At 39.0% G+C, this 25,519-nt stretch overlaps 1 protein-coding gene and 1 long non-coding RNA gene across 3 annotated transcripts; both read right to left on the minus strand.

Annotated features, from left to right (window-relative positions):
* Positions 1–1,172: 1,172 nt before the first annotated feature.
* LOC120447139 (calbindin-32) lies at positions 1,173–21,690 on the minus strand. 2 transcript variants are annotated; one of them, XM_039628574.2, is made up of 12 exons: positions 21,512–21,690; positions 11,137–11,353; positions 10,962–11,047; positions 10,815–10,904; positions 9,731–9,817; positions 9,512–9,652; positions 9,109–9,164; positions 8,995–9,040; positions 4,201–4,212; positions 1,660–1,716; positions 1,523–1,594; positions 1,173–1,464 (listed from the first exon to the last, which is right to left on the minus strand). In XM_039628574.2, exons 2-12 carry the CDS (start codon positions 11,285–11,287, stop codon positions 1,318–1,320), a joined length of 945 nt encoding a protein of 314 aa, XP_039484508.1. In that variant the 5' UTR covers positions 11,288–11,353; positions 21,512–21,690; the 3' UTR covers positions 1,173–1,317. The 2 variants fall into 2 exon arrangements, with proteins under 2 accessions (XP_039484508.1, XP_039484509.1); XM_039628575.2 differs by lacking the exon at positions 4,201–4,212.
* Positions 21,691–24,136: 2,446 nt separating this feature from the next.
* Positions 24,137–25,267, minus strand: LOC120446189. Its single transcript, XR_005615832.1, has 3 exons — positions 24,966–25,267; positions 24,469–24,605; positions 24,137–24,338 (listed from the first exon to the last, which is right to left on the minus strand). It is a non-coding gene; the product is annotated as an uncharacterized LOC120446189 (long non-coding RNA).
* Between the last annotated feature and the right edge of the window lie 252 nt (positions 25,268–25,519).

Raw genomic sequence — 25,519 nt, forward strand, 5'->3', positions numbered from 1 at the left:
TATGTTATCATATAGAGTTGTATCATAATTAGTATATTTATATGATAAGTTGGCATTTTGTTGCATGTCGTCTTTACTCAGGGTTTCAATTTTAAAGGCGTTGGATTTGATCTATTTCATAGCTATGGCTCTAAAAGTGAATCCTTGGGCAAAGAGCGTTTCAGGATTGGAACAACTTGTCTTTGTTTTAAAGCTTAAGTTATTAGTTGTTAATTTTTTAGTTAGTTAGCTTTAAAATAATACAATGGTAACAGCTTGGAAAGGGAATATGTATCGAAACAATTTATAATATATATAGCTATAGCACCTTGAAAGAACGTTAGATAGTTCGTAGCATTGTAGGTTAACTTTCGGGTTTCGTTTAAATTAAGTAACCGATTTGCCTAAGCTGCGGAATTAAGTGGAAATGTTAGACTCAACCGGCGTCAATCTGCTCCTCGTAATCTCCCCTCGGGTGGAAAATGCAAGGACGAGTGTGTCCAACATTAACTGGATGCATCAGCACCCTCCGACTTGACATTGTCACGTTCAGGTGGCGGATGCATTTACATTTGCATTCACCTGCATTGGTGGCAACCACCCTCCGGCTGTTGCAAGTGGCTCTTGGTTGATTGATTGATGTTTGCGGGAGGTATTCATAGCACACATAGCACAAAAGCGGGGAGGTGGGCGCAGAATGCAGCCACCCACTTTTGGGGGAGGGGTAAGGTACTGTCACAATGATTAACAACAATTATCTACAAATTGTAGCCACACATATGTTTTTACTTAGGTAGTCTCAAATGAATGTGGTATCCTTAAATATATAACTACTTTTATTTCGATTTTAATTGGTAATCAAATAAAATACGTTATGCAAATACACATAGAAAATATAAATACATATATAGTATAATATAAAATCGATGTACTGATCTTGTTGTTATCATTTCTTAATTGTTTACTTTAAGTGGCTCGATTCAGTGTTGCAAATTGTTTGACTGGATAAATTTCCGTTTCGGTTTCAGTTTGAGTTTGAGTTTGGGGGAAATATACTCTCAATATCTTAACGTACGATAAATATTTATTTAAGATTGAAACATTTATATTAGATTTATTTTACCAATAGCTTCGTTTCGGTTTGGATCTTTCAGGACTCACCCCCGATTCCAATATCCTTTCCTTTTTTTTAATTTATTTGCTGCCCCATTTAATGCAGCTCTAAAGTAAACAATTGCCTAGAAGCCCATTTTGGCCTCATTTCTGGATTTCCCGCGTTCGGGTGACAAAAATAGAGTTGGCTAAAATCTCTTTGTGGTATGTTCGCGAACATCCGGCTTACTCCTCCTCGTCGGGCGATATTTTGGCCAGTGTCAGCAGGATCATGGTCAGTTCTTTCCGGGAGATCTTTCCATGCTTGTCAGTGCCAACTCCCCGCATGATGGTCTCCTCGAAAGCGGCCAGATCCTGGGCATCATAGTCGTCCTGCAACCATACAGTCGTAAAAGTCTTCTTATTTACTTTTTACTTGAGTGACACATACCTTCTTGACCAACTCCAAAAGGTCCTTCAAGAAGCCCTTGAGCTCCTCGTTTTCAATGGTGCCGCTATTGTCCTGCAATCATGTTTTAGTTTATTTGACATCTTTATAAAGGGTACTTAATTGATTGCTTTACTTACACGGTCGTAGAGCGAGAATACCTTTTCAATATCCTCTTTGGTCAACTTTGTGGCGCCCTGTGGATACAAATTGCAATACTCAATATAATATATATAACAACATTCGTTTATATGCATGTTTCACATAAAATTGTATTTATAAATAACGTGTAATGTTCAGATTTAGCATACTTTTCTTACATAAATCAATCTTTTTGAATAACGTATAAAAAGGACACACTAAACTTATAAAGTCTGAGAGGAAGTATGCTAAATCTATAAATCAAATGTTTGGATATCAAAAATATTTTTTGTAAGATTCGGAGCACAAAACTCACTTTCAAGAGTTTTGCTTAGACTATCCAAAATCTTTCTAGATGGGTTTCCCTATAGCATCATAGGCCTAAACTACAGGTCGAGTTGTGTCTTTCGGTGCGATTTTGTTTTTGATTAGTTTAATTTAAAGGTATGAGCTCATGCAGAATACAGCTAATTATAATGAAAACATGCTTTTAGGAGTTCAATGAGAAGTGACAAATAATTCTTGGGAAAATCCTAAGAGAATAATTAACATGCTACGTATAAAAAACAAGTATTCCATATTCACACTCATTCATTAAGCTTAAGGTAAAAGCCTAATTATGCTAAATGAAACATACTGCCGTTTATTATATATGTGTTTTCTGCCGTTGACATTCGCTAATTAATATGAATTATGGCCCAGGTAGAGCAGATTTGTCATTACCATTTCCCATGTTCATTCGGGATTTTCCCGGATGTGTTTTCCACGAGGGAACACGAAATTTATCGATTCCATTTGCGCCCGGCAAATTGCACGAATTACTTTCCGCCATATATAAACCTTCTTTCACATACGTGTATGTGCCCCCCACATACTCTGCAGTTTCGAATTTTGGGGGTTATGCAATGTGGCCAAGGTGGTGCCTCAAGTTCACTGCACTGAGAAAAATAATAAGGTATTTCAAAGAAGTAAGCCTTGAAAGGGAGTTTTTTGTTTATGAAACATAAAGCATTTCGAAAAATGTGGCCTTAAAGTATGCATTAGCGTTGACTATTTAAATGAAATGCACTAAACTTCTATTTTTCACAGTGCATTTACGCTGCGAGTGAAAAGCTGCGAGGTGTGACTCGAGGTTTTGTTTTCTTTATCCTTGGGAAAGTCTGATAACATTTGTTTTACTGGCGCCAAGAAAACGCAGCGGGCGCACTGTATTTTTTCTTACCGGGATTAGAAACCCATTAAGTGGGTACCCTTTTCCGCTTAAGCCTTAAAAAATGTGCTTAGCCCGGCATTATAAATTGCGATCCTGCTCCAACTTGGCGGTGGCAAAGCTCCTTAAATTGAATTTCACACGAACGCAAAAGGTATACACTTAGCTGGGTTTTTATTTTCATTTTCGTGGCCTGGCTCTTTGTCAAATTGCCCAGACTCAAGTCGATGTTCGCCTTGAACGTGATGCGATGTGATGTGATGTGGCCCCCATGCCAACACATTGATGAAATGAAGTAATTATTTTACACTTCAACACTTTGAAAAGCCGATGGCAGAGAGCGTGTCAGCCTGCGGCTGCCATTATCCATATGGCACTGCCACAAAATATATCCATTCCCCCAGCTCTACAGCCTCACAGCCACCGAACTCAATGACTAAATTATGCAAAAGGTTCCCATGGATGAGGAAGGAGGACGAGGCGAAGGAATTCCACATCAACGTGTAATTTGCGTGGACCTCACATCGTTAGGGCCAAAGCTGTTCACGTACTGGGATGTGGGGATGTGTTAAGTGGCAAATGGGGTGGACCAATGCCATCAAAAGTCTAATTAGTAGCTCGTAGATATCATTTTCTTGTTTCAAGTTGGCTTGTGGCTTTGGGCTAGGACCCTAAAAACGGCAAGTTGCAAATTACTCTAACTTTTACTGGCAGCAAGTTTAGTTTCTCATCGTTAATAGAGGTATGCTTTTATTAATGACTATAACAAAAAAAAGAGAAACTTGGACGAACTGTCTAAAAGCTTTCGTCCAAAAACTAGTATATCGTATTATACAATTTAAAATGTCTGTCACACTTCACCTCTTAGGTGGCTTAAAAAACCTCATAAATATTTTGATAACACTTTTAGCCTCTATTTGACTCCATTATTTTAACTTTGAAAGTGTATTTGAATAAATAAGCTCGGCTTATTTATTGAATGGATAGATTTATAACATTCACGCAGCAAAAATAATATTTTATTCTCAAAAAATAAAACATGCAATGCTCATGCATTTCAGTATGAAATTCACATGAAATTTAATACAAATTTAATACATTGGGGTGTTTTTCTTCGATAAATTTAAATTGTTGAGTACTCAACAAAACAAAAAACGATTGTTTAAACAAGTGTTATTCAAAGCACAAAATGATACACTTTTATTGAGAGTTTAAATGGGCCACCAGTGTCTTTGTAATCACTATATTACCCACATGAGTTATTATTATTTGTGGGGCTTTTCTTTTTTTGGTTGTTTGAATGTTTCATGATGGGGTGAAAAATACTTACGTCAATGCCCTCCTTCAGTGTGTGGTTTATATATATATATATATACGTTTTTTATGTTATTTATTTCATTTCATTGGTATCGGTTTTGTTTGCAGTAATGCAAATAGTAGTTTGTGTATTGTTTTACGAAATATTTTTGTTTGTTTTTATTGTTGGCAGTGCAATTGGTTGCAGATTGTTGTATGCAAATTTTTGTATATACAGCAGATGGCAAGAGTTTTGATTTGCGGTAATTGTTTTGTTATTTCAGAGTTGATTTTCAAATTGCATTTGTGAGATAAGTCGGAAGTTGAAGGTGGCAGCCCAAATTGTTATACACCACGTGCACGGTATAGTTAATTCGGTAATTGTTATTTTTAGTTTGGTATTTGTTAAGTTGTTTGTTTTGAAATAAAAATGCACAAGATTATAGAAGTATATGCAAAGATATATGGTATATATTGTTGATAGTATACAGATGGCATAGAGGAGGTAGGCGGGGGGAAACAAAAAAGATATATAGAAAGTTAGAAGAGTCATAAACTGAAGCAATTTAAGTTTGTTGAAGGCTATTAAAAATAGGCAAATATTAAATTATATATATTTTTATTATTATTTTTTTTATTAATTTGCCAGCGTTGATTAAATTTGCGTTTTAAAGTTGTATACATGATTTTAGGCTAAAATTTTAATTATTATTTTAGTAAGCTAAAAGATCTAAGATCCGGATGCAGTAAAACCAAAAGTGAGAAATATTACGTATACGCTTAGTCGAACGTAAGCCAGTCAAATGCATTACCAATTGTAGAGCAAACGATTTCTGCTTTCTTAGTTAATTGCTCGAAATTGTTTCTAATTGCAAGTTTTAAAATTAAATTACAAGAAAACCAACTGAAAAAATGTCTGTGCCGCAAAGTCACGTATTTACTTAGCCGAGTCCTTGGGGTCATATACATATGTTTTTTGTTGTTCCCGCCTTCAAAAAAAAAAAGCGCTAAGTGTACCGGGCTATTTTTCACAATGTCCTGCTGCTTCGTGTCCCTAGTTGTCTGTCCACCACCCCTTTCCCCCGCCCCTCCTGTCCACACCTATTGCCAGTTGCAATGGCTTCTCCTGTTGCAGCACATTATGTCACTGCTCGTTGCGGTGCATGCGGCGTATACGTGATGTGCATTAGCATAACGTTTTCTGGCACTTTTGGCCACCAGCCAGCAATACACTGCGCCATATAATTGGACGCCCGGAGACAGAAGTTTCTGGGAGTCATGCAGCCTTACAAAAAAAAGTTTTGGGGGCATTGCATGGGATGTACGAGTATAGCTCAGCAGCTGGCCCACTGCGGTTATCAAAATGCTGATGCATGCTTTGGCTTTTATGGTTACGAAGAAATTATGTTGAAAAGTAATAACTGCACCTTGGGTAAATGTGCTGGAAATACCTATTTTATGGCTGCCAGAAGCCGCGGCTTCCAGCCTTTTTTATGGCACTTCATAACGGCCGACTTACGATGGTACGATGGTTGGATGGCGAAAGTACGGTAAGTACAGACGCGTATCTTTGGTGGTCAGGTGCCTCGGATGCCTTAGGATTCAGTGGCTCGGAACTGAGTGACAGCAACCATGTCCGCGCCGTGGCGTTTTCGATTAAAATCCAACTTGTCCCGCTACATTGTTATGCATGACTCCCAACGACTGGTGCCCCCTCTTGTCCACTCCCACCATCAATAAAAACCAAATAAAATGTCGTTTGTGCTGCGAGCTGTAACAATGAGCAAATATGCGGCATGCAACCCATGAGCACCGAGCACCGAACACTGGGCATTGTTCGTTGTGCAATCCTGCGGCTTCTTCTGCTCCTCGCTCGGACTGCCGCTCCACATGGGTGCACATCGCAACATGGCTCTGGGTCCCCAGTCCTGCTCCAGATCCTTCCTCCACCCTGGCAAAGAGGACGTCCTTCCGCGCACAACACAAATATCTCGTTGAAGGAACATGCGAGTTGCATTTGAATTTACACCAGCAGCTTGCCATTTTAAATTGGAAAGCGTGAAGGATGTAAGCTGACATCAAGAAGACTTCAATATGTTTATTTTGGACAGAAAAGTGATGGCTTGTGAAAACATTTGCATTAAATTTGCTGGGCCAAAGTTTAATGAAATTTAAAACGTTTATAGAACGGCCGAAATTTCCTTTTCAATATTTTTTTTAATTTAAAGGATTCTTTGTTTTACATCTTTTAATTAAAGCTAAAGCTCAGAATCGAATGTTTCTCACAAAGAAGGCATCTAACTTTTTCTCTGCCCTTTAGATGAAACCAATATTTACTCTCTCTTTTCGCAGCAAAAGTTGAGATAATTAGCTTTAAAATATTATAATTAAATAGTCGTGGGTGTTTATCTGGGGTTTCAGTGCATCATAAACGCCAATTTTCGTAGCCACATCACCAAAATTTTCCGCTTAGTTTTCAGCAACGTGTGGGATTGCCACCAAGCAGCCAGCAATGTGATTTAGTGCAATGGGAATCCGATTGCAATAGAAAACCGAAACAAAGTGGGTTCTGGCTGAATGCAATACTTTTGATTTCGAGACCACAGTTCGAGGCGCCACCCACTAAATTTGGCCGAAAAATGGCGCTCCGATGGCTAACACATCCAACTTTTCGGCAACTACTGCCAATGAGCAATGAGAATAAGCATCAATGCGACTGAAGCACGTACATTTGCAGCAAATAACAATAAGAGCACTCAATGCCCTTCGATTCTCCCCCCTCAGATCATTTGGCCGTGCATCTAACCCACTTGATTGCCAAGAACAACACCGACAACAGACAACCGAATGGAGGTGGTTTTCCTTTGGGTGGCAAGTCCATGGATTGTACACATATGTGGCGTTGTGTGGTTCATGTGGCAAACAGCAAAAAGGAAACCCAAACACGAGGACGAACACGGGATGGGGCAAAAAAGTGTTTGCTGAGGACGTGGAAAACGCGACTCGGGAAATTTCGAAGGGGCTGGCTCAGCAAATTGGGAGTTTTCAAGGCTGCAGGTCCAACATTTATTTCCGCCTTCCCTTATTAAGTAGCATTACTTATGTACAGTGGAACTGTCTGAACTGATCCATGGTACTCTAGCTTCGCAAGCACATTATAAACTTCAAATTATAAAATATTTTTTTAAGAAATTTCAAATAATGTTTGGGAACCTCTTGATTGAGAAGCATTTCACCTTAAGGGTCCATATATGTACGTGGAGCATTCTTCAGCAAGACTTTCATAAGCAGCTGCTGCATTCAGCAAACAAAACGCTTTCTTGGTATTTGGATGGCCAGATTCCTTGCCAACATGCTTAAAATGCGAAAACGGAAAACATGCTCGAAATATATGCTCCTTTGGCCAAGTTTTGGCTTGCGGGTAGCTACGTGACATTCGGAGGCAGTCTCGAATGCAATGACAGTGCTTCATTTAACCGCATTTGGCATCATCAGCATTTGGGCCAAGTCAAAATGGGTTCGTAGAATTTCCCAGGGGAATTTTAAGGCCCAACATCTGGCGGTGGCTGCTGTCGTGGCCAAAAAGTTTGTTTTCCCAACACCACATGGCTTTTCTTCTGCTAATTGTTCGGCTGGGTATCTCTTCGAGGCAAACTAATATTAAAGTATTTAATGGCCAGCCATTTGGGGACTTTCCACCTTCTGTTTGTGTAGTGATTGCTGTTTAGCTTCCCCTTTTTTTACAGCCCATTCAAATCGCATCAAATCTGTTGACGCTTCAGCAAAAACTGGGGAAATAAGGAAGCTGTTGCCTTCGGAAATTGATTCCACCAGCTCCCACGCATTTTATTTCTCCAAGAAAAAAAAATAAAGGAAAATTGGTGTGGGTGGAAAGCACCTGCCAGTTTCAGCTGAGCTTTGCCATTTTGCTTGGTTTATTTTTACGATTGTAGATAATATTTCTTTGCTATTTTTTGCTTGGCCATGGCTTTATTTGTTGCGACGCAGACTAAATTGGCTTGAATATATTTTTTTTATGGCCAAAAACAATTCAATGTTGCATTCAGTTTCGAATGCGAAAGGAAAAATAAATAGTGGCGTTGTCCTTTTGTGTCAAAAATTGTATTTGCTGATCTGTCGAGCGAGCATGAAAAGCTTTTAAAAGGATTTAGAATCTCTGTTGAAAGGAGATTCTATTCCGAAAAGCATAAAACTTTCGCTTCCGAATCATTTACTTTTGAAAGTTAGTTTAGTCCCTGGACTTTTATTTGCTGCCATAGAATGACACTAACCATTGCAGGGTTTTTCACCAATTAATGTTTGTTCATGAGTGAAAACTAAATTTGGTAATTGATTTTTATTATAATTTATATCCTATATAATTCTATTTAGTTATTGGTTCTACTCAATGAAATTCAACTATTTAGCTACTGCTATATAGAGTTTGTAAAGCCCTGACTAAAAATAAAATGTTGGCCCATTTTCTTAAAATTTGTTTTTAAAGATTATTTCCCAAGTCGGCACAGACATCGCTCGAAATGATAGGTAAACAAAAGAAAAGACAAAACCAATATGCATTGCTGATTGAGTTAGTTGCAAAGCTAAGTTAGTTGGATAGTCAAGGCTGCAGCTAGTGATAAACCAAAAGTCCAGGCTAAAGTCCTAGGTGCTAAACGTGTTTTGTTCAAGGCAATCCGAGTTTGAATTGGTTTCATAAATAAGTTCTTAATAATAAATGTTTGGAGAACCGCGCTATGCCGACAGTATCTGCTTTTGGCAATTTCCTCGATTGAACGATGTGTCTGCACATTTTATCTTTGTCACTTACCTTAAACACTTGGCGGCACAGGAAGTTCTCTTTAACCGGAAGCAATCTGCAATAAATAATTTAGTTGGCTGGCTGCTGCCTGGAATTTCAGAACGCGACTTCAAGGACACTTACTTGGCCATTTCCGACAGCTGCAGACGTCCGTCCTTGTTGGCATCGAATACTTGGAGCTGAAAGGAATCGAGAGGGGAATGGTGATTGGTGATTGGGCATACATTATTGTGTGTTTACAGCAAGACTGCATAATTTACACTTTTGTGTACAAAGTGCATGGCTCATCTGTCCATAATCACCGCAGTTCAGATCACATGCATCTTATAATGAAATGGTTTTTGTTTAGGAATTCTATGTATAATCATTAGGGAATTTTGATTAAGTAGTTGATTTGTTGACATGGATATTAAGTTCTTAGTTGAATAGCGAGTATTTGTAATAGAGAAATAGTTTATATATTTTTTGTATTTTTATCCAATCTCCTAATGAATTTAATTGACCGCTTTTATTTCTGATAGCTTACCATAGTATCGGTGTACTCAATGAGCTTGTCCTCGGACACATCGTTGATCTTTTTGGCCTCTTTGAGCAAATCACGCAAGAAATTCTTCAGCTCATCCGCTTCAATGTAACCCGAATTGTCGGTGTCGTATTCGCGCCATATCTAATTTAATTGGAAACGAGATGGGAGTGCAAATTAATTGTGGAATTTCAGGGTACGAAATTCCAGATTGACACCTACCTTCATGAATTCAACGCTAGATTCCAGAGGATTATCGAAGCGGAAGAGCAAAAGGAAATTCTCCTCCATGGGCAAAAGTTGAGCCAGCTGCAAAAAAGAGGTGGAAGAAAAATACCTTTTTGTTTCAGTGCGTGACTTGACAATGAAATAAGTTATAAATGGGAATGCTCCGGGGAATGCTGGGTAGCTAAGTCTGCTATTTTTCCGGTGCATTGCGTGAAAGGCGAGAAAATCTTGCTGCACTTTCATTAGCGAACAGCCGGAAAAGTTTCGCTGTCGGCATTCGTTAAAAGTTTCCGGCATAATTCAAGTGTCGAATTGAAGCCCTCACCCTTTACAAGTAATCATCTGTGGTCGGGAAAACTTTATAATTCGCTGTGGCCGTGGGATTTGCATTTTTATTTGCTGTTGGTAATTACAGCACTATCGTAATTAAAGTTTATCCCCAGGCCAAAGCCCTGTTGACAAGCCAGTAATTTAACAGTCCATGCCATTTCAATCGGTTTTCGACGCGGCGAATGAGTAATGTGGACCATATGAATTATGAATTCACAGTGCCTTTTGTGTTGCGAGCAATCTTAATCAAGAATACATGGGGGACCCGGCTACTTGAACTTTTCACTTTTCTTTCCCAAAACTTTCTTTTTTTCCGTGGGCTCATTTATCAAAAGTCCATTGTGCACTGCCTTATTATTTGGTATATAAAAAAAAAAGTAATGGAAAAATCCCCTTCCAATAGTCCGTACTTCTGCTGCCAGTTCAACTTCAATTAAAAACTCATTTTATGTGGCCTCCACACAATGAGGGAAAACGAAGAAAAAACTTTTTTTTGGGCCAGGACCTTGCCGTACTTGCCAGTAGCTGATGCTTTCTCCAGGGAAAATCGCCAAATAATTTATAGGTTGCGGGCCGGCCGAGACATTTAAAACCCAATTTAAAGAGGGCAAGGAAGGCGCCACAACGACTTACGGAAATGTCATTTCGAATACACAAATCCATACAGACAACATTGCGCATACGACATGTAAGCCCCCAGAAAACCGAAATTTGATTCCGACGTAGGTATACGTAGGTATTTACCCACCTCTCTGATATCGATTTTACCATCCTGATTGTCATCGTAGGCCTCCATGAAGCAGGACTTCAGCTCCTCGAGCATGGTGTCCGTTACAGCCTGGGGATTGGGACAGAGGGATTAAGATGCAATTGTTCCATACCATTTCTGGCTCACCTCCGGACTAATGTCTGTGGCATTGGCACTCGACACGAACTCCCGCAGGAATCCGTCCAGCTCGGTGCCCTCAATGTAGCCATTTCCTAAGGTTGAAATTCAAATAAGCAATGACATAAGTGAAAAATACTCATTTTGTTGAAAGTTTTTCATGCCTTGGTTGATCTTCACTCACCATCTTTGTCGTAGTGCGCCCAGACATCCATGAACTGGTTGGCCGACAGCTTCTTGAGTTCCCTGGACTCGGGATCGCGATACTGGCGCATAAAGTTGTGGGCCTTCTCGATTTGGACGCGCTTGGCGGCGGCGGCGGCGGCAGAGTCCATTTCTTATGGTTTCTTTTCTTGGGTTTATTTGTCCTCGCTGAGAAACTAGATGCTGAGCAATTATCTCTGGGGGAGAAGCAAAAGAAATACAACAATTAATTTGCAGCCATTAAACGCTATGCTCGGTGTCTGGGGAAAAGCCAGTTGTCAGCGCAGCTGAAACTGTCAAATGAATAGCATAAAACAGAAACACCCACGAAAACCCACGCAGCTGCAGGTCCCCTACACACGTACACGTGTATGGCGGTTGAGAAATGGTCACAGTGGGAGTCCCACTGCAGCGCAGGAGGCGTCGACATTGCATCGGTGAGCGGGGATTTCCCGCATCTGAAATGAGACAGAACGCCACCTCCACGCGGCCCCCAAGCGACCCCCTACCCGATCCCCAACCGACCCCCACTCGCACATCGCTTGACACCGCCCCTGTCACAAGTCATTGTGAGTTAAACACACCAGCGGCAAGAGGAAAAACAAGAAATGTAAACAAAATTGCTGAGCTACCCGCAACTGCAGTTGCCTCGCGGATGGGTGGCTCTAAAAATAAGAAAGGAAAGTCCTGGGCTCAAGGCGCGTCTGCAGATGATGTTGGCTTGAAAGGCACACTTAAAAAAATAATTACCAAGGGTGCGCAACTGCAAGCGACCTTTCTTTGCTGGGCTATTTACTTTTATATATATTATTTTTATGTGGTTAAACACCTTGAGTCTTAATTGCGTTTACTTTTAGAAATTCAGAGAAAATCTTTATTTTATAACATCTTTTTATTGGAAAATATATTTTCTGTTTAGGATTTATTCCTTCTTAATGACGAAAATAACATTTTAATTGCATACTTTCCGGCGTTGAAATTCATGTTTTCATGGGTTTAATGGGTTGAGAAAAGTATTGAATTTATTAAAGCCAAATTTGAATACCCCTTTGTATCTTATTTTGCTTTTAATCCGTCGTCTCTTGAACGTCTTAATTATATGCATACAAAAGGCTTTTAAAGTCAAGCGAATTAATAAAGTCAAAATATGGCATTCAAATTAATACAGGAGCAAATAGTGGTATATGAAATCCTGATATTAACTAAATGCAAAGCTGTACTTAAGTGGACATTGAAAAGTGCCAGTTTGTTCTCGATTTAGCCAGCTCGTTTGCCGGCATCCGGATATACGTATATACGTATATACGAACATATATCTGCGGTGGGAATCGTTGACAGTTTGCTGCGGTCGCTCCTCTGTGGCTAAAACAACGCTCAGAATAGAAAAGCCGTGAGCATAAATTTGCAGCAGATGTTACCACTAAATGAGTTTCGCAATGCACACTGTTCTTGGCGCACGAGAAAGTTGCCACTAATTTCAATTTGAAGGGCAAAAAATGGGGGGACTGTATCAGGTGCTCTAAATTGGAAGCATTCTGTATAAATATATCTACTAATCAAGGTTGAAATTAATCCACCATTAAACCTCATTCAAACAGTAAAAAGTGTACCATAAAAAATCATTATCACACTTGGTGCTGTAAATAAATTTGAAAAGTTAAAAGTTCGATTTCCTCGATAAAACTTAAACATCTTGCCAATTCTCAAAGACATTCGACACTGTGCAATAATCGCATTAGGACCAACTTGTTGACTGTGTCCCCATTGTTTATCGAACACGCTGCCAATATTAACTTTCATTTAATTTGCCGGCAAACTTTTCGCATCGCATCGTTCGCGAGGACTTTGGGAACTAGTGTTATCTGCCAGCAGAACAAGTTGGCCCGCATTAACCGGCTGCGCTGATGGCCATTACCTGCGAACGCTTTCGTTCGGGCCAAGTGAAAGGACTTGTTCTGCTGTTTTTTCCTGCCTAGCCATTTTATGACCTGGAAATTGCATTTCACCCACTGCAGTAGCCTCAAGCCTCTTCCGCTGTTCACCCAACTCACCAACATCCTTTGTTGTCCTTGTTGTTTTTTTTTGCTTCTTTTTCAAATGTATGTTGAGAAAGGAAGTGCTAGAACTGTATACGTATTTATACGATTATGGCGGAATGCTGGTCGAGAACTTTTGCAATCCAGAGTGCAATATGGCAAATACTTTTGGCCCCGCTCCAACTGAATGCCAGCTAATGCTGAACTGAATGCCGAGGTTTAAGTTACGGCTTTAATATAAATTGTGTAATGAGCTGTGGACCAAGCTGCAAATGCAGTGCCCTTGAGGAGAGGAATTTATATAGAAAAAATACGCAGGCATTCGAATTTGTAAAAATATAAATGTTTCCGACCATACTTAAGAAATTCTTGTTTTGACAGCCAAAAAGAAATTTTATGACCACGATAAAATGAAAAGCAATAATTTACCAATAGAATCTTCTTCGAAACGGATTTTACTAATCTGAGGTTGAATAGTTTAAATAAATGGAAAATATTTCACTGGTATTTTGCCATTTGAATATGCAAACCCATGCAGCTTGGTGGGGAAATAAATAAATCAATATGGCTAAAGCAATGAATATATAATCAGCCGCAGGGATTCAGAAAAATAACTTCAATAGCGAGTCTATATTTTTTGGTGTGTCTACATTCCAAGTTGCAGTTTGTACTAACGAGACAACTTTTTTGCTTGGCTTTTTGAATATTCAATACTTTTCAGCTTTGGGCCCAACAACAAATTAAATCAATAAAACAACGATAAGGCAAAAACATGAAATAAAATGCTGCAGATAAAAAGTTGGTTCCACCAAAACTGCGGCAAAGCCTCCCCAAAGGAAATAAACTTGGCAAACTTCATATTTAAATATTCTTTCGCCGCCACGAATCAATGGGGTCGGCCTATTGAACAGGAAATATTTTTGGTTGACTCGACGTCACTAATGGCCGCCTTGCATGGCAAAAAAGCCTGAAAGCAAATCGAGACTTTGGGCCAAGAAAAACGCAGATAAGCAAAAGCAAACCAGACTGTCAAGCCTCGTTGGCCGCATTGCATAAGCCGCGGCTTACACTCGATTTTCAGTTCTCAGTTCTTGGCTTTTCTCGGGCGCGTGCTCGAGTGCCACAGGAAAAGTCGGGGAAAATCAGAGGGTGGTGCGGGGTAACGGCAGGGAAAAGCGCAGAGCACCTGCTTACCTGTCAATGGAATCCATCCGTCTGTCTGTCTGACATTGGCATTGCCCCACAATGGCCACCCACAGTTCCACCCATTCCTGGCCATGTACTGGCTTTAAGTGCATTAAGCTCAGTTCGCAATTTAATTTAAGTGTTTTTCTGTTTATTTTCCCCGCTTGACGGCGGACTGTCATTTCCCCCGCATTTTCCCCGTTTTTCCTTTTCCCTTTCCTTTTCCCCTTCCTGGTTTTCCCCCCGCTTGTTGCTGGCGTATCTGTTATTATTTCTATTTTAAGAACTTGCGCCCGACCGCAGTGTTTTTGCCTAGTCTGAATTATAGCCTAGGGTTTTTGCCTTTATTTGGTTTGATGGCATACCAGTGCATCTATATATAGCTTTATTTACCACACAGTTGTACTATACCTATTTGAAAGGAGCATTATCTACTGGGGCTAACTAAAAAGGGTAATCCACATTAGGTGCAAAATTGTTAAAGCTGAAAGTCTGCAAATCAGCGAGCAAGAATCATATTTTACAGTTTCATAACATATAAAATATTTATCTTTCTTTCCGTCGTTGCGTTAATTTGATTAAGTTTTGTTTTCACAACTTTCCTAGCAAAGGTGTCCTTTTAATTAATGATAGCGTAAATGATGGAGAGACTACTCTTCGTCTCCTTGCACCTTGGGTCACTTTCGTGGATCAATGGTATCTCAAGGCATCCATCAAATCCACCATCCATTACAGAATCCCTTAATGGATTTCTCCCTGCTTTCCACCCACAAAGGTGATAAAAACGGAGTGTGTGAGCTAATAGAATCATATCAATGTTCTAATGCACCTAAAAATGCACTTAGGTAAAAGGTTGTAAAACAATGGAGTGACTTCCGCCCCGCTTTCGTTTAATAGGATATTTCATGTTTACAACCTGACCATAATTCGTACAATGTTACTGCACTTTCCTTGCCATTGGCCATGAGTGAAGCAGAAGCAGTTGTAAAGCTAGATGATGGCTTTCACGAGTTGCTAAAACCCTTACACTTGTATCCATACAACGAGGGCATCTGCCGCAAAATATATAAATGTCAGCCAAAGTCGCATTCATAAATAATAATATGGAAAACTCCTGCTCGCACAAAACCCACTCTCACACATCTGACATTTGAAACATGAGCGGACCTAGCCGACAGACAGTTCGCTGTAAAATGCATTCAAGTGCAAGGGACCTGCAGCTCGGGCACTCAAAGTGCAGGGGATTGAAATAACATACTGACTGACTGGCAGAAAGTTTTCCTTGCCCGCAGGCTTTTTATGCAGGCAAGTCTAAAAATAACACCCTTTGAATAAGTATATGTATTTTAATTGACAAAATTAGTACCTGCCCATATAAATCTTTTTAGAGAAAGATGGTGAGCTGCAAATTTACATTAACCAAAAGTCATTAAGGTAAGTTTATAAATATAATGAGATCAAGAAATATATCATCATTATAAAAGAGTAAATGCAACACAAAACATGAATTAATGAAATAAATACTCTTTCTGATTGGCAGAAATTACTATAAATTTGCATTATTTATCAAGATTACTAAACTAAGGCTACCATCAAAGTCCTGATTTGAATATTTGCTAAGGCACCACTGTGCTTAGCATTTGAAATGTAAAACACAAGGTGGTGGTGGGTGTACTTTCAGTTGGTTCTTTGTTTTTCCTATGTCTTTGAGTTCAAGGGTTACGGCACTCACACTCGAGGGCCTGCATTTTTCGCGGCATAATAAACTTAGCCTTGGCTTGGGCCACTCTGGGCCACCCAAAAGAAAACCCAAGCCCCAAACAGGGCCAGTTGACATTGACATTTGCTTGGCGTGCCTCAAGAAATATGTTTGTATATGCAAGGCTGGTTATCCCAAGGAATATTCATCAGTTAATCCCCCGAGTTGCTTATTAAATGGTAGGTCCAACATTGATTTGCGTGTCCACCCACAAAAGCCGGAGACTTATCCCAAAACGGCTTATGGCGGATGTCGGACACAAAAGATTCGTATGGTAAGGGGTTTTAAATTTATGGCCCAAATGGTCTGGCGGACAATTTGCAGAAGGATCGACAAGAGAAACAGCGTAATTTATTGCATTACGGTTTATTTTATTTGGCCCAAAGAAATTGGTAGTCAGTGGGTTGCGGAGCCATCATAAAAATGCAGTTAAAAATTTAAATGCCAATTTGCTAGGTCATCGGCGAGCAGATGATTGCTTGCCAAGGTACGTTGGGCATTATGCGAAAAGTACCCAATGAGAATCTGTTGATATACGAGTGTAGTGTTGATATAAAGACGGGAAACTTGTCGCTGATTTATGGACCCGTATGCCCCAATTTATGGTGTGCAAACATAAATTTTAATTGCCCAAAAGTGGTCATTTCGATAGGTATGATTATAATTCACATGTTTAGCTGCTACCAGAGAACTCACTTAATGGAATGGTTTATGGCTTTTGATTTTAATAAATCGCTTTATTTATTTTTCCTTCCTCTGCAGCGGCGAGCGATTTAGTAGGATGCCTCACATGTTGATTTATGTAGTTTGCATTCAGAGGAGGATGATGATGATGAGGAGGAGATATGCCTCTTCCTCCGGACCTGGGCACTTTGTAAACAATTATAGAAATTATTGAACGCCGAAAAGAATTTCTTTGTAATTTACTGTCGATTATCTAGCCAATTTGTGTACTCGTGTTGGAGAAGCGTTTTGCTAAATTACAAGCATTTTTGGGGGGCACATTGCATCTGGTTCGGTAGCCGATTTTATCTGGGCTTTTTGTCATGCCGAGCTGGCCAAGAGTTGTTTACGATGTGTTGCCTGGTGCTGGTGTGCCTGCTGCTCGGAAGCTTTTGTGTATTTTATTTTTCATTTATGTTTTTTCTTTTTCCACTCCGTCAGCGCTGCGTGCGAAAGAAAATGTGTGAAAATTCGCAGGGCCAGAGGGAAACTATTTTCAGTTCTCTCCTTCTTTGTAAGCTAGTTGCGGTGCTGTTTTTGGCCGCTTTTTTTCTGCCAATTTTTTCTGTTGCTGCTGCCCGTACTTTAATTACATTTTATTGGTCACCGCGGAGCCGTAATTAGCTTGGCCAACTCTGGTTAACCACCGGGCTCCGTTGAATGTATATTGAAAAATAATCTAGCACGGATGAAATCTAAAGAATAATGGTTTTTTGCATGACACCACGGTTTTTCCATTTTTTTGCTCTTTGTCCGGCGACTGACACCCGCTGGGCTTTAGACAGTTTTAATTAAATTCCCAATGGACAGAGGGGAAATGCGATGTCCTGCCATGCCAACTCCCCATGTGGTCATACTTATGGATTGTTATTAGTCCCCGTCAGCTGTGAATAAAATTCAATTCGCTCACATGCAAACCGTGTCAGACGTCGATCCTTTGCTTGTAGAAAGCAATAAAGTAAGGAGAACAGATTAATTATGGTGTGCATACCATGTCTGGGGTGCGACAATTAAATTGATTTCATCTTTCAACGAATTCCGTCTTAGTGCTGGCATCCACTGCGTATACGTGATGTGTAGGAAGTGGCATTTAAAATGAAACCAAAAACAATTGACAAACAGTGAAGCTATTATTTGAAATAGTAGCCATATTGAATTGCAGAACCTACAATTTCTTACTCGAATTCCGATGTATTTCGCTTTTTGAAAAGCGAAACCAAATCGATAACTTATTAATATTACATTATGATGATGACATTAAAATTTATAGGCAAAACTGGGTAAACAAATCACCGGAAAAGCGACTGTTGTCTCAACATTTGGGATAGAACGCACTTCGTAATGGATATGCCTGTCACTCAATTTGAAAATTGTCACTGTAGCCAGGACATGACAGTTGTAAGGGTCGAAAAGGGCTCAAAAATCAAAAGCTATAAATAACAAAATAGATTGTGGAGTCCTGCCAATCTCTATCACAATTTTAAGACGACAGAGTGCAAAGGTATTGAAGTTTGCCCAATTACTGGAATTGCAGTTTTATAGCCTGCCATCATAAATAACCGACAAAAGGAAAGCGTCGAAATGAAAACCGGGCAAACAAGTCAAAAAATTCCTGCAAAAGAGACCTGCGTCATTTGTTTTTCTTTATTGTATTCTTTTGTTTTTCATGGAATCCAGGAAAAAGCAGAACCATAAAAAGATCACAATAAATGCAAAACTGCTAAAGGTATGCACATATGTATATTTTACCCACACGAATATTTACTTCATCGTTTTTTAAAGACTCTCCTAGTGTTTATTCAGTTTGGTGACGCAACGCGTAATTGTGGCCAAAAAACCTCAAGTGATGATGATGTAAATATTTACATAGCTAATAGAAGGCACTTTTTGCGCTGCCTTTGCGTAAATAGCAATCAAGAAATAATAATAATAATAAATAATAATGCTCTTCGGGGCCAAGAGCTGTAATTAACCAGCTGGATGTCGGCGTGTGGAAAGATTTCAGGCCAGAGTCAATACGCAAAAATGTGAAATACAACAAGAGGAAAATTATGCTGATTGCTGTGGGATCTCCACCACTTCTTGGTTTGTTTGCACGGACAAAATACATATTTGACAGACCCTGCGGGGCATTCAAGCACCTCGATAACTTTTCCAGCAAAACGCCTCGTAATTAGAATAATTATTACCGCTAGGCGCGAACGTTTTTTAATGGCACTTTGTGTTTTTGACATTGTTCTAAGATAATTACGCCCAATACCTGTGGGCGAAAATGCGTCTTCCGATTGTGGCAGGACATTTACGAAGGTATTGGGTGTACTGAAAATAACTGTCGAAAATGTTCAGGTAAAGTAAAAAAGATAAAGGAAGAACGGCTTGGTTGTATCTGATGTGTCACAAAAATTTTAAAATATAAAAATATATTTTTATACAATTTTAAAAATTTCTTTCAGTTCGAATGAAAGCCAACACATAAAAACTCGTAAGACATTGCTTCCCCGAATTTTTTCCGAGTTTATATTTATTTTCCGAAAACCGCGCATTTCGTTCAGATAACCAAGAATTAATATTGAGTATAATTTAGTTCTTTGAAAAAAGTAGATAAATAATTACCGGAAGCTTTGTTTTACGAATTGCTTTCCTTACTAACTGGAAATTTACAGAGCCCATATTTATTTTGGCAGCGAAGAGATTACATCATTGTTTCCATTTTGTATTCGAAAGCCCACACAATTTGAACTGCAAATAACCCATCAATCTTGCAGTCCCTGAATAGTGTGAAATTAATTCAAATTAATGGCAATCATTGCTCATCTCTGCGTCTGTCAAATGACGTCGCCATATTCGGCCAGTGTTTTCCATCCGCTTAATCACCCATCCTTTTGCGAATAGCCGTCTATTTATAAACGAAATCCAACTTCCTTCCCAATGCCATTAAATGGCCGAGAATGCAAACAAGGCCTTCATTCTTGGCTGACAAACGTATTTATTTTGATAATTCTTCGGCTGGCCGAGAACGTGCACAAAATCGAGAACAACGAAAATGAAAGCATCTCAAATTAAATGATCACAGGAAATTAGTTATTTTAATTGTTCGTACACGAAATTCCTCGCTTGACTTTGTGTTAAACTAGGAACGTAATTGCAATTAAGCAATTAGGCAATGGGTCGAACGTTGGACAATCCGGATCGTGCAAGTTACAATTGGAATGTCATCTAATTAGCCAGTTCTGCACTTGGCAAACAACGCTGTGAATCTTCTGCGAATCTTCAGGGGAAACCAGCGAAGGGTCGCGTTTTATATTTAGATATTTCTTAATTATTTTTGACAGCTCCTTTTAAACATAAAAAGTTGCACATGCTCTCGCAAGGTCCATTTTGATTTCCCATCATATTTGTTCATTGTTATTTTATTAATAGTTTCCTATTCATTAATATTCATTAATTTGTATGCCTATTTATTATTTCATATTTAATGCCATTTATTGCCTATTTATGTTAGTTTCTAAATATTTTTAAGTTCGTTTCTTCTACGAGTATGTGAAAATCTCTTTTGAAAATTTGTTAACAGTTCTTTTCGATTTTTTATAAAACATCCTGGCCATTTTAAAGGGTATGCAGAGCTTCGTCGTCTCACAAAAGTCCTTGATTTAGTCATAATTTTCAATTTGCTTTATTTCATGGCGTTGCATACATTCGGGCGTCGACTGCGTCGCCGATTGCAAGAGATTTCCACGGAGGGAGATTTATGAATGAGCATAAATTAGGGGGACTCGTAAATGTTGGCACGCAGCCCCACTTGCCATTGCCACACTGTAGTGTTGTGTGGTGCCCATTACCATTGCATTCCAACCCTTTCCCGCTCATTATTTGTCCCTTCTGCTGTTTAATTTTGCGTATGAATAGGCAAAGTCAAGGGCGTTCGGCGATGGCGACGGCATTTCAGTGTCAGTTCCTGCGGCTGCCATTCGGCATACCAATGAGGGTTCACCTTCTATCCTAATTGAATGCGGACTTCTTGAAAAATTATCACAAAAAAGGTTTGGCCCCGTGGTGCCCGGGAAAATGCAGATATTTGACACGCTTTAAGCTGTCAGCGGGTTGAATACGCAAGGCCGAAACATTTTTTCATTTTCACTGTTGCTCTTTTTTCGACGACCTCTTCAAACCAATTTTCCTCCTCTTTGGCAATCCATTGCAAATTGAACGTTTTTTTTTGCAAAGGACAATCTGATCAGCGTTTGTCAGCTTAGGCTAGTTAGCCCAGATTTAAAAGGCTTTTTAGCGTAGATTATAAAATTTGAATAAAATGATTGGAAATCGTGAGAAAAAATGTAAGTGTTCTTTTTAGAAGCGTGTTTTTATATACAAAACGAATTCATAAAAAACGTATTCTGTTTTGTAGAGAATGCGAATATTTCAAATAAAAGGTTTAACAGCTTTTTCATATTGAAGAACATAAATTAAAATTTCAATAAATGCAACACTTAAATGAAATCCTTTGCTTTGTATAAATAAACATTTTGGGCGCTTAAAAATAAACATGTATAAGAGGAAGTTTCTTTATGAAATTAAAATATAACTGCCGAAACCAATATAGTTATATAGTGTTCTCCGCCAAGAAAATGTTTCAAATAACTTGTCATATTTACTTTTTATAACTGCTGCTTGCTTTTGGAATTTCTTCTTTTCCAAAACTTAAAATTCACTTTTTCTCAACCGTTTTTCCAGGTGTTTTCGATTTAATATTTGGTTAAAACGCACGCGACGATTGCCGTTGCCTAATACTTGACGGTATGTTATCTTTGGAGAACCGCTAGCGCCTAGAATCCTTTGCAGACTGTTTCGATTATGGCCAGGTCTTTTGCTTTTATCAAAGTGGAAAACTCAACACGGAGAGAGCGTAGGAGAGTGTTGCAGTCGCGCGTTGGCAACATGTTGCTGGCAACAAACTGTTGAATTGTTTTTCTTTTTGGCCAGAGATTTCCTGGGCTTTTTCCTTCTTCTTCTCTTATGTGGTATTTCGTCCGGGCAAAAAAAAAAAATGAGCGAAATACGCAGCATATATGTAGGCTTTGTTTTTCTGTGATATGGCTAATTCCAAGTAAACTTTGCGCCAGCACTTGCAGTTATCTACAAAATACCATAAACATACATTTGAAAATGATTTCCGCCAATGCTGAAACTGCTATGTTTTCCCTCTCGATTTTGTGGGTGGCTGTGGGTGGTAGTGCGCTTAATTGTAGTTCCCCCAGGGCCTTTTGACTTTCAATGTTTTATCTGCATGCCATATTATAATTCACTAGAAACGAGCTTCCTTCGGCTGCCCTTCGGGCACAGTGCGTGTGTGTGGGTTTTCCTTTTCCCATTTTCCTCGGCCCAGGCAATGTCAAGTGTTACTCATGCATGGCCGCGGAGCTTTTCCACATTTTCCCCACCCTCAATCCACCTGGTTTCTGCTCGCGTGCGGCTCATTCATTATTCATCTTTTACTTTTTACTTTCTGCCTTTTTCTTCATGTTCTATTATACACATGTATGTTTTGTGAGGACTACAATTGTGCAAGGATTTATGTCTAAGCCTTTAAAGTTAATTGTTATGACTCTTGAAAAGGTTTCTCCATTTTGACCGAAACGAAAACTAAAAGTGTTTATTAATCATACGCCCCATGAACGCCATTGTGTGTGCCTGTTTCCTAATCTTTGGGTCATATCAAAGGGACGGACCTGTTTCCATTATGCAATTGCTACTGGGTCTCGAGTGGCAGCTCACTGACTTTGTGAGTTAAGTCTTAAAGGTGAGACAGAAGGGTCAGTTTAAGCCTGGCCAAGTTGTTAAAGATTAATATGGAACGATGTATTTCATTATTACTTGTGGAGTGGAGCCAAAGCGAAATACATAACTTTTCTATGGCTTAATGATTTTAAACCTTAATAAATTGTATTATTTAGTCACAAAGGAATTTATTTTTTATGTAAAGTTGTCTAAATATTTTCTCTTTCGCTCAATTATTTTTTTCTGCGCAGCATTCCTCTTAACCTGTCTAAAAACTCCCATTTGGTTTGTTTCAAAATTGTTTCATATGTGATCTTTAAACTTTGCCACCTAAATTACAAGATGTTGTAACAGGGCAAAAACAATCTGCGAAACCGCGACAGAACCGAAATCCCATAAGAAATAGCTGTGAAATCCCAGCATTAGCAATTCGGCTCATGAGAGTTGGCCATAAATTTACCTCACTAATGCGCCGCTTATCACTCAACTAAAGAAGCCTAAGAGGATTTTGCGCTGACTTTGCGCTTACATGTCGAAAACAAAGGAAATCATGTGTTTGTGTATTTCGTTCAATTAAAATAATTAAAAACCAAATAAATGTGCGCATCGAACAGCAGCCACAAAAAATCGAAAATAGATTTTAAATAAGTGCCTCAAGCATGTGCACAAGTTTAGTTTTTTCGGTCAAAAAACGTTGTTTACATTGCTTAATTGAAAGTATTTTTCTGCTTCACAGATCTATTTTTTTTTTTTGGCTTTTGGATTTTAATCGGTTTGTTTTTATTATACATAAAGTAAAGCACATTTTCAATATTGAAAATGTGTAAATTTGTTAATGGGATTTTGTGGGGTAGCATGAATAAAACATTCACCGAATAATATGTAAAAACGAAATAAAAGAAACTCCAAAAATTTGCCATGCAAATGTTTATAAACCAAAAGAGGAGACTGGGGATTCATCATGGCATTGGTAATGGTTACCACTCCAAATGCAGCCACAGGCTGCCTCAAATAAATTTTCAAAATTTATCATGCCCCATGCACACACATACACACGTTAACCCCCGAAAAAAAGAGCAAATATTTGCAGGGGAGCTAAAAAATTTAGGGTTTTTTTTAGTTGGGGTGGTTCTGAAGAGTGATTTTCCTTTCGATGTTTTAAATATATTGACATATTCTTTTGTTTTTGATTTCTTAGGAGGGAATTCGGAAAGTTTTTATTTCGGGAACACTTCTTTGATTGCGATGAGGAACTTTTTATGCAGGCACAATACAATCCCCTACCCATATTCTTTCAGTAGTCTGGCTTTGTTTTTGTTACCCTAACGAAGAGTATTTAAATTTGGTAATGCATTTCAAGATTTAGTGCTTAATCCTTGAATTTCTAGTCATTTTAGTAGTCTCTGTATCTTTTAATGAATTGAACTGTTCATTAAATAGGTATATCTTTATTAACAATAAACTTTACTTTAATAAGAAGAGTATCTTCAGATTCGGTTGGTATCAAAACGAGCTGTTCCTTCATCTGCCCCAATTCTTTTGTATTCAGTTCGCCGTCTTATCAGCATCGGGAAAGCGTATTATATAACATAGTGTGGGAGGGAAACAGCAGATTGTGCGGCAGTCGGCCCAAAAGCTTTATTTATTTCTGTTTACATTGCATTAAACAGCTTGCAATCAAAAGGAGAGAAAGCGCCACAATCACTAAAATCAAATTCAGCTTAATTAATTCAAAGTGCAAACAACTAGGAAAAGTCGGGAGATTGGATACATGGGATGGGATGGGATGGGATGGGATGAGTAATAGGCAAATCGTGATAACCGACCAAATTACCTTGGACCCTCGATGGGATTAGACAGATTGTGGATGTGCCACGCCCCTAATTGGAGTTTCAAGTGGTTCGTGAGCCGACTTAGTCGCTGCTTAAGTTAATTGCTTTGCTTAATTAGTTGTCCTTTGTGTCTATGTGCCTGTGTGGAAAGCGCATAATTATAAATTAATGCGATTGACAGGCAGCACAATTGAACAAAATGATTGGGAATGGTTCTTTGAAATTGAAACGAATTTACCGGACAGTTTTGGCATTTCGTAATTGCACGCATTCGACACGCAATGAACAACCGGAAAAGCGGGCATAAATCACAACATTTTCCGACACACACTCAGTCGCGAAAATGTCTGCCAATTTTTAGGCGCAAAGTGTGTGCCTGTGTATGTGATCCATTTCCTTTTTTTTGTTTTTTGTGCCAGGCATGTGTTGACATCTGCAATTGGCTGCGGGCTGACATTTAACGCTGCACGCAATCGATGGCTTTCACCCTTAAACTCACCCACTTTCCCCGCTTTCCCTTTTTGCGGGATTTTCCTCTTTGCTGCGGAAAATTTTGTCGTATTTTTGGTGGCTATTTGTATTTGTTCTTGTCCCCGAGCGATGATTGAGTGAGTGCTTTAGTCGATCGTAAATGTTGCAAGTGGCACATGCAAATATGTTGCAATTTGCAACTGGATTTAGGCATGTTGTATATGCAAACACATGTCCCTTTGTTCAGCTCGGGTTCCATTTGTTGGACAGTGTTCATTCCATGGGGCTTAATCGATAGGAAAATCAGTAAATAAAAAGTTGTGGTAGGGAGAAAAGTATGAAAGTGAAATGAATTACTATGCTGTAGCGACAGGAAAAGTCACATGAATGCATAACAAAGCAGCAATTATTGGTTTGGGGTTTACAAAAGGCAGTGTTTAAGGATAAATTACAAGGAGATTAATGTAATTGTGTGTTATTTTTTGTCCATAAAGAACAAAATAAAATATTGAAATTATTAAGTAGTCTAGTTCCCTTTCACTCAGAAATGCGACGCACTCAATTAGGTTTTCTAACCCTGAT

This window comes from Drosophila santomea, chromosome 2R, assembly GCF_016746245.2.
Source record: "Drosophila santomea strain STO CAGO 1482 chromosome 2R, Prin_Dsan_1.1, whole genome shotgun sequence".
NCBI classification, from domain to species: Eukaryota; Metazoa; Arthropoda; class Insecta; order Diptera; family Drosophilidae; genus Drosophila; species Drosophila santomea.

Bases quoted from the DNA above. Each gene is read 5' to 3' on its own strand.
- LOC120447139 (XM_039628574.2), bottom strand. From the start codon at position 11,287: ATGGACTCTGCCGCCGCCGCCGCCGCCAAGCGCGTCCAAATCGAGAAG. The intron at 9,653-9,730 runs GTAGGTGTCAAT...CAATTAAATTAG, and splicing joins CTAGCGTTGAATTCATGAAG to ATATGGCGCGAATACGACAC. The intron at 1,465-1,522 runs GTATGTGTCACT...GTATGGTTGCAG, and splicing joins TTTTGGAGTTGGTCAAGAAG to GACGACTATGATGCCCAGGA.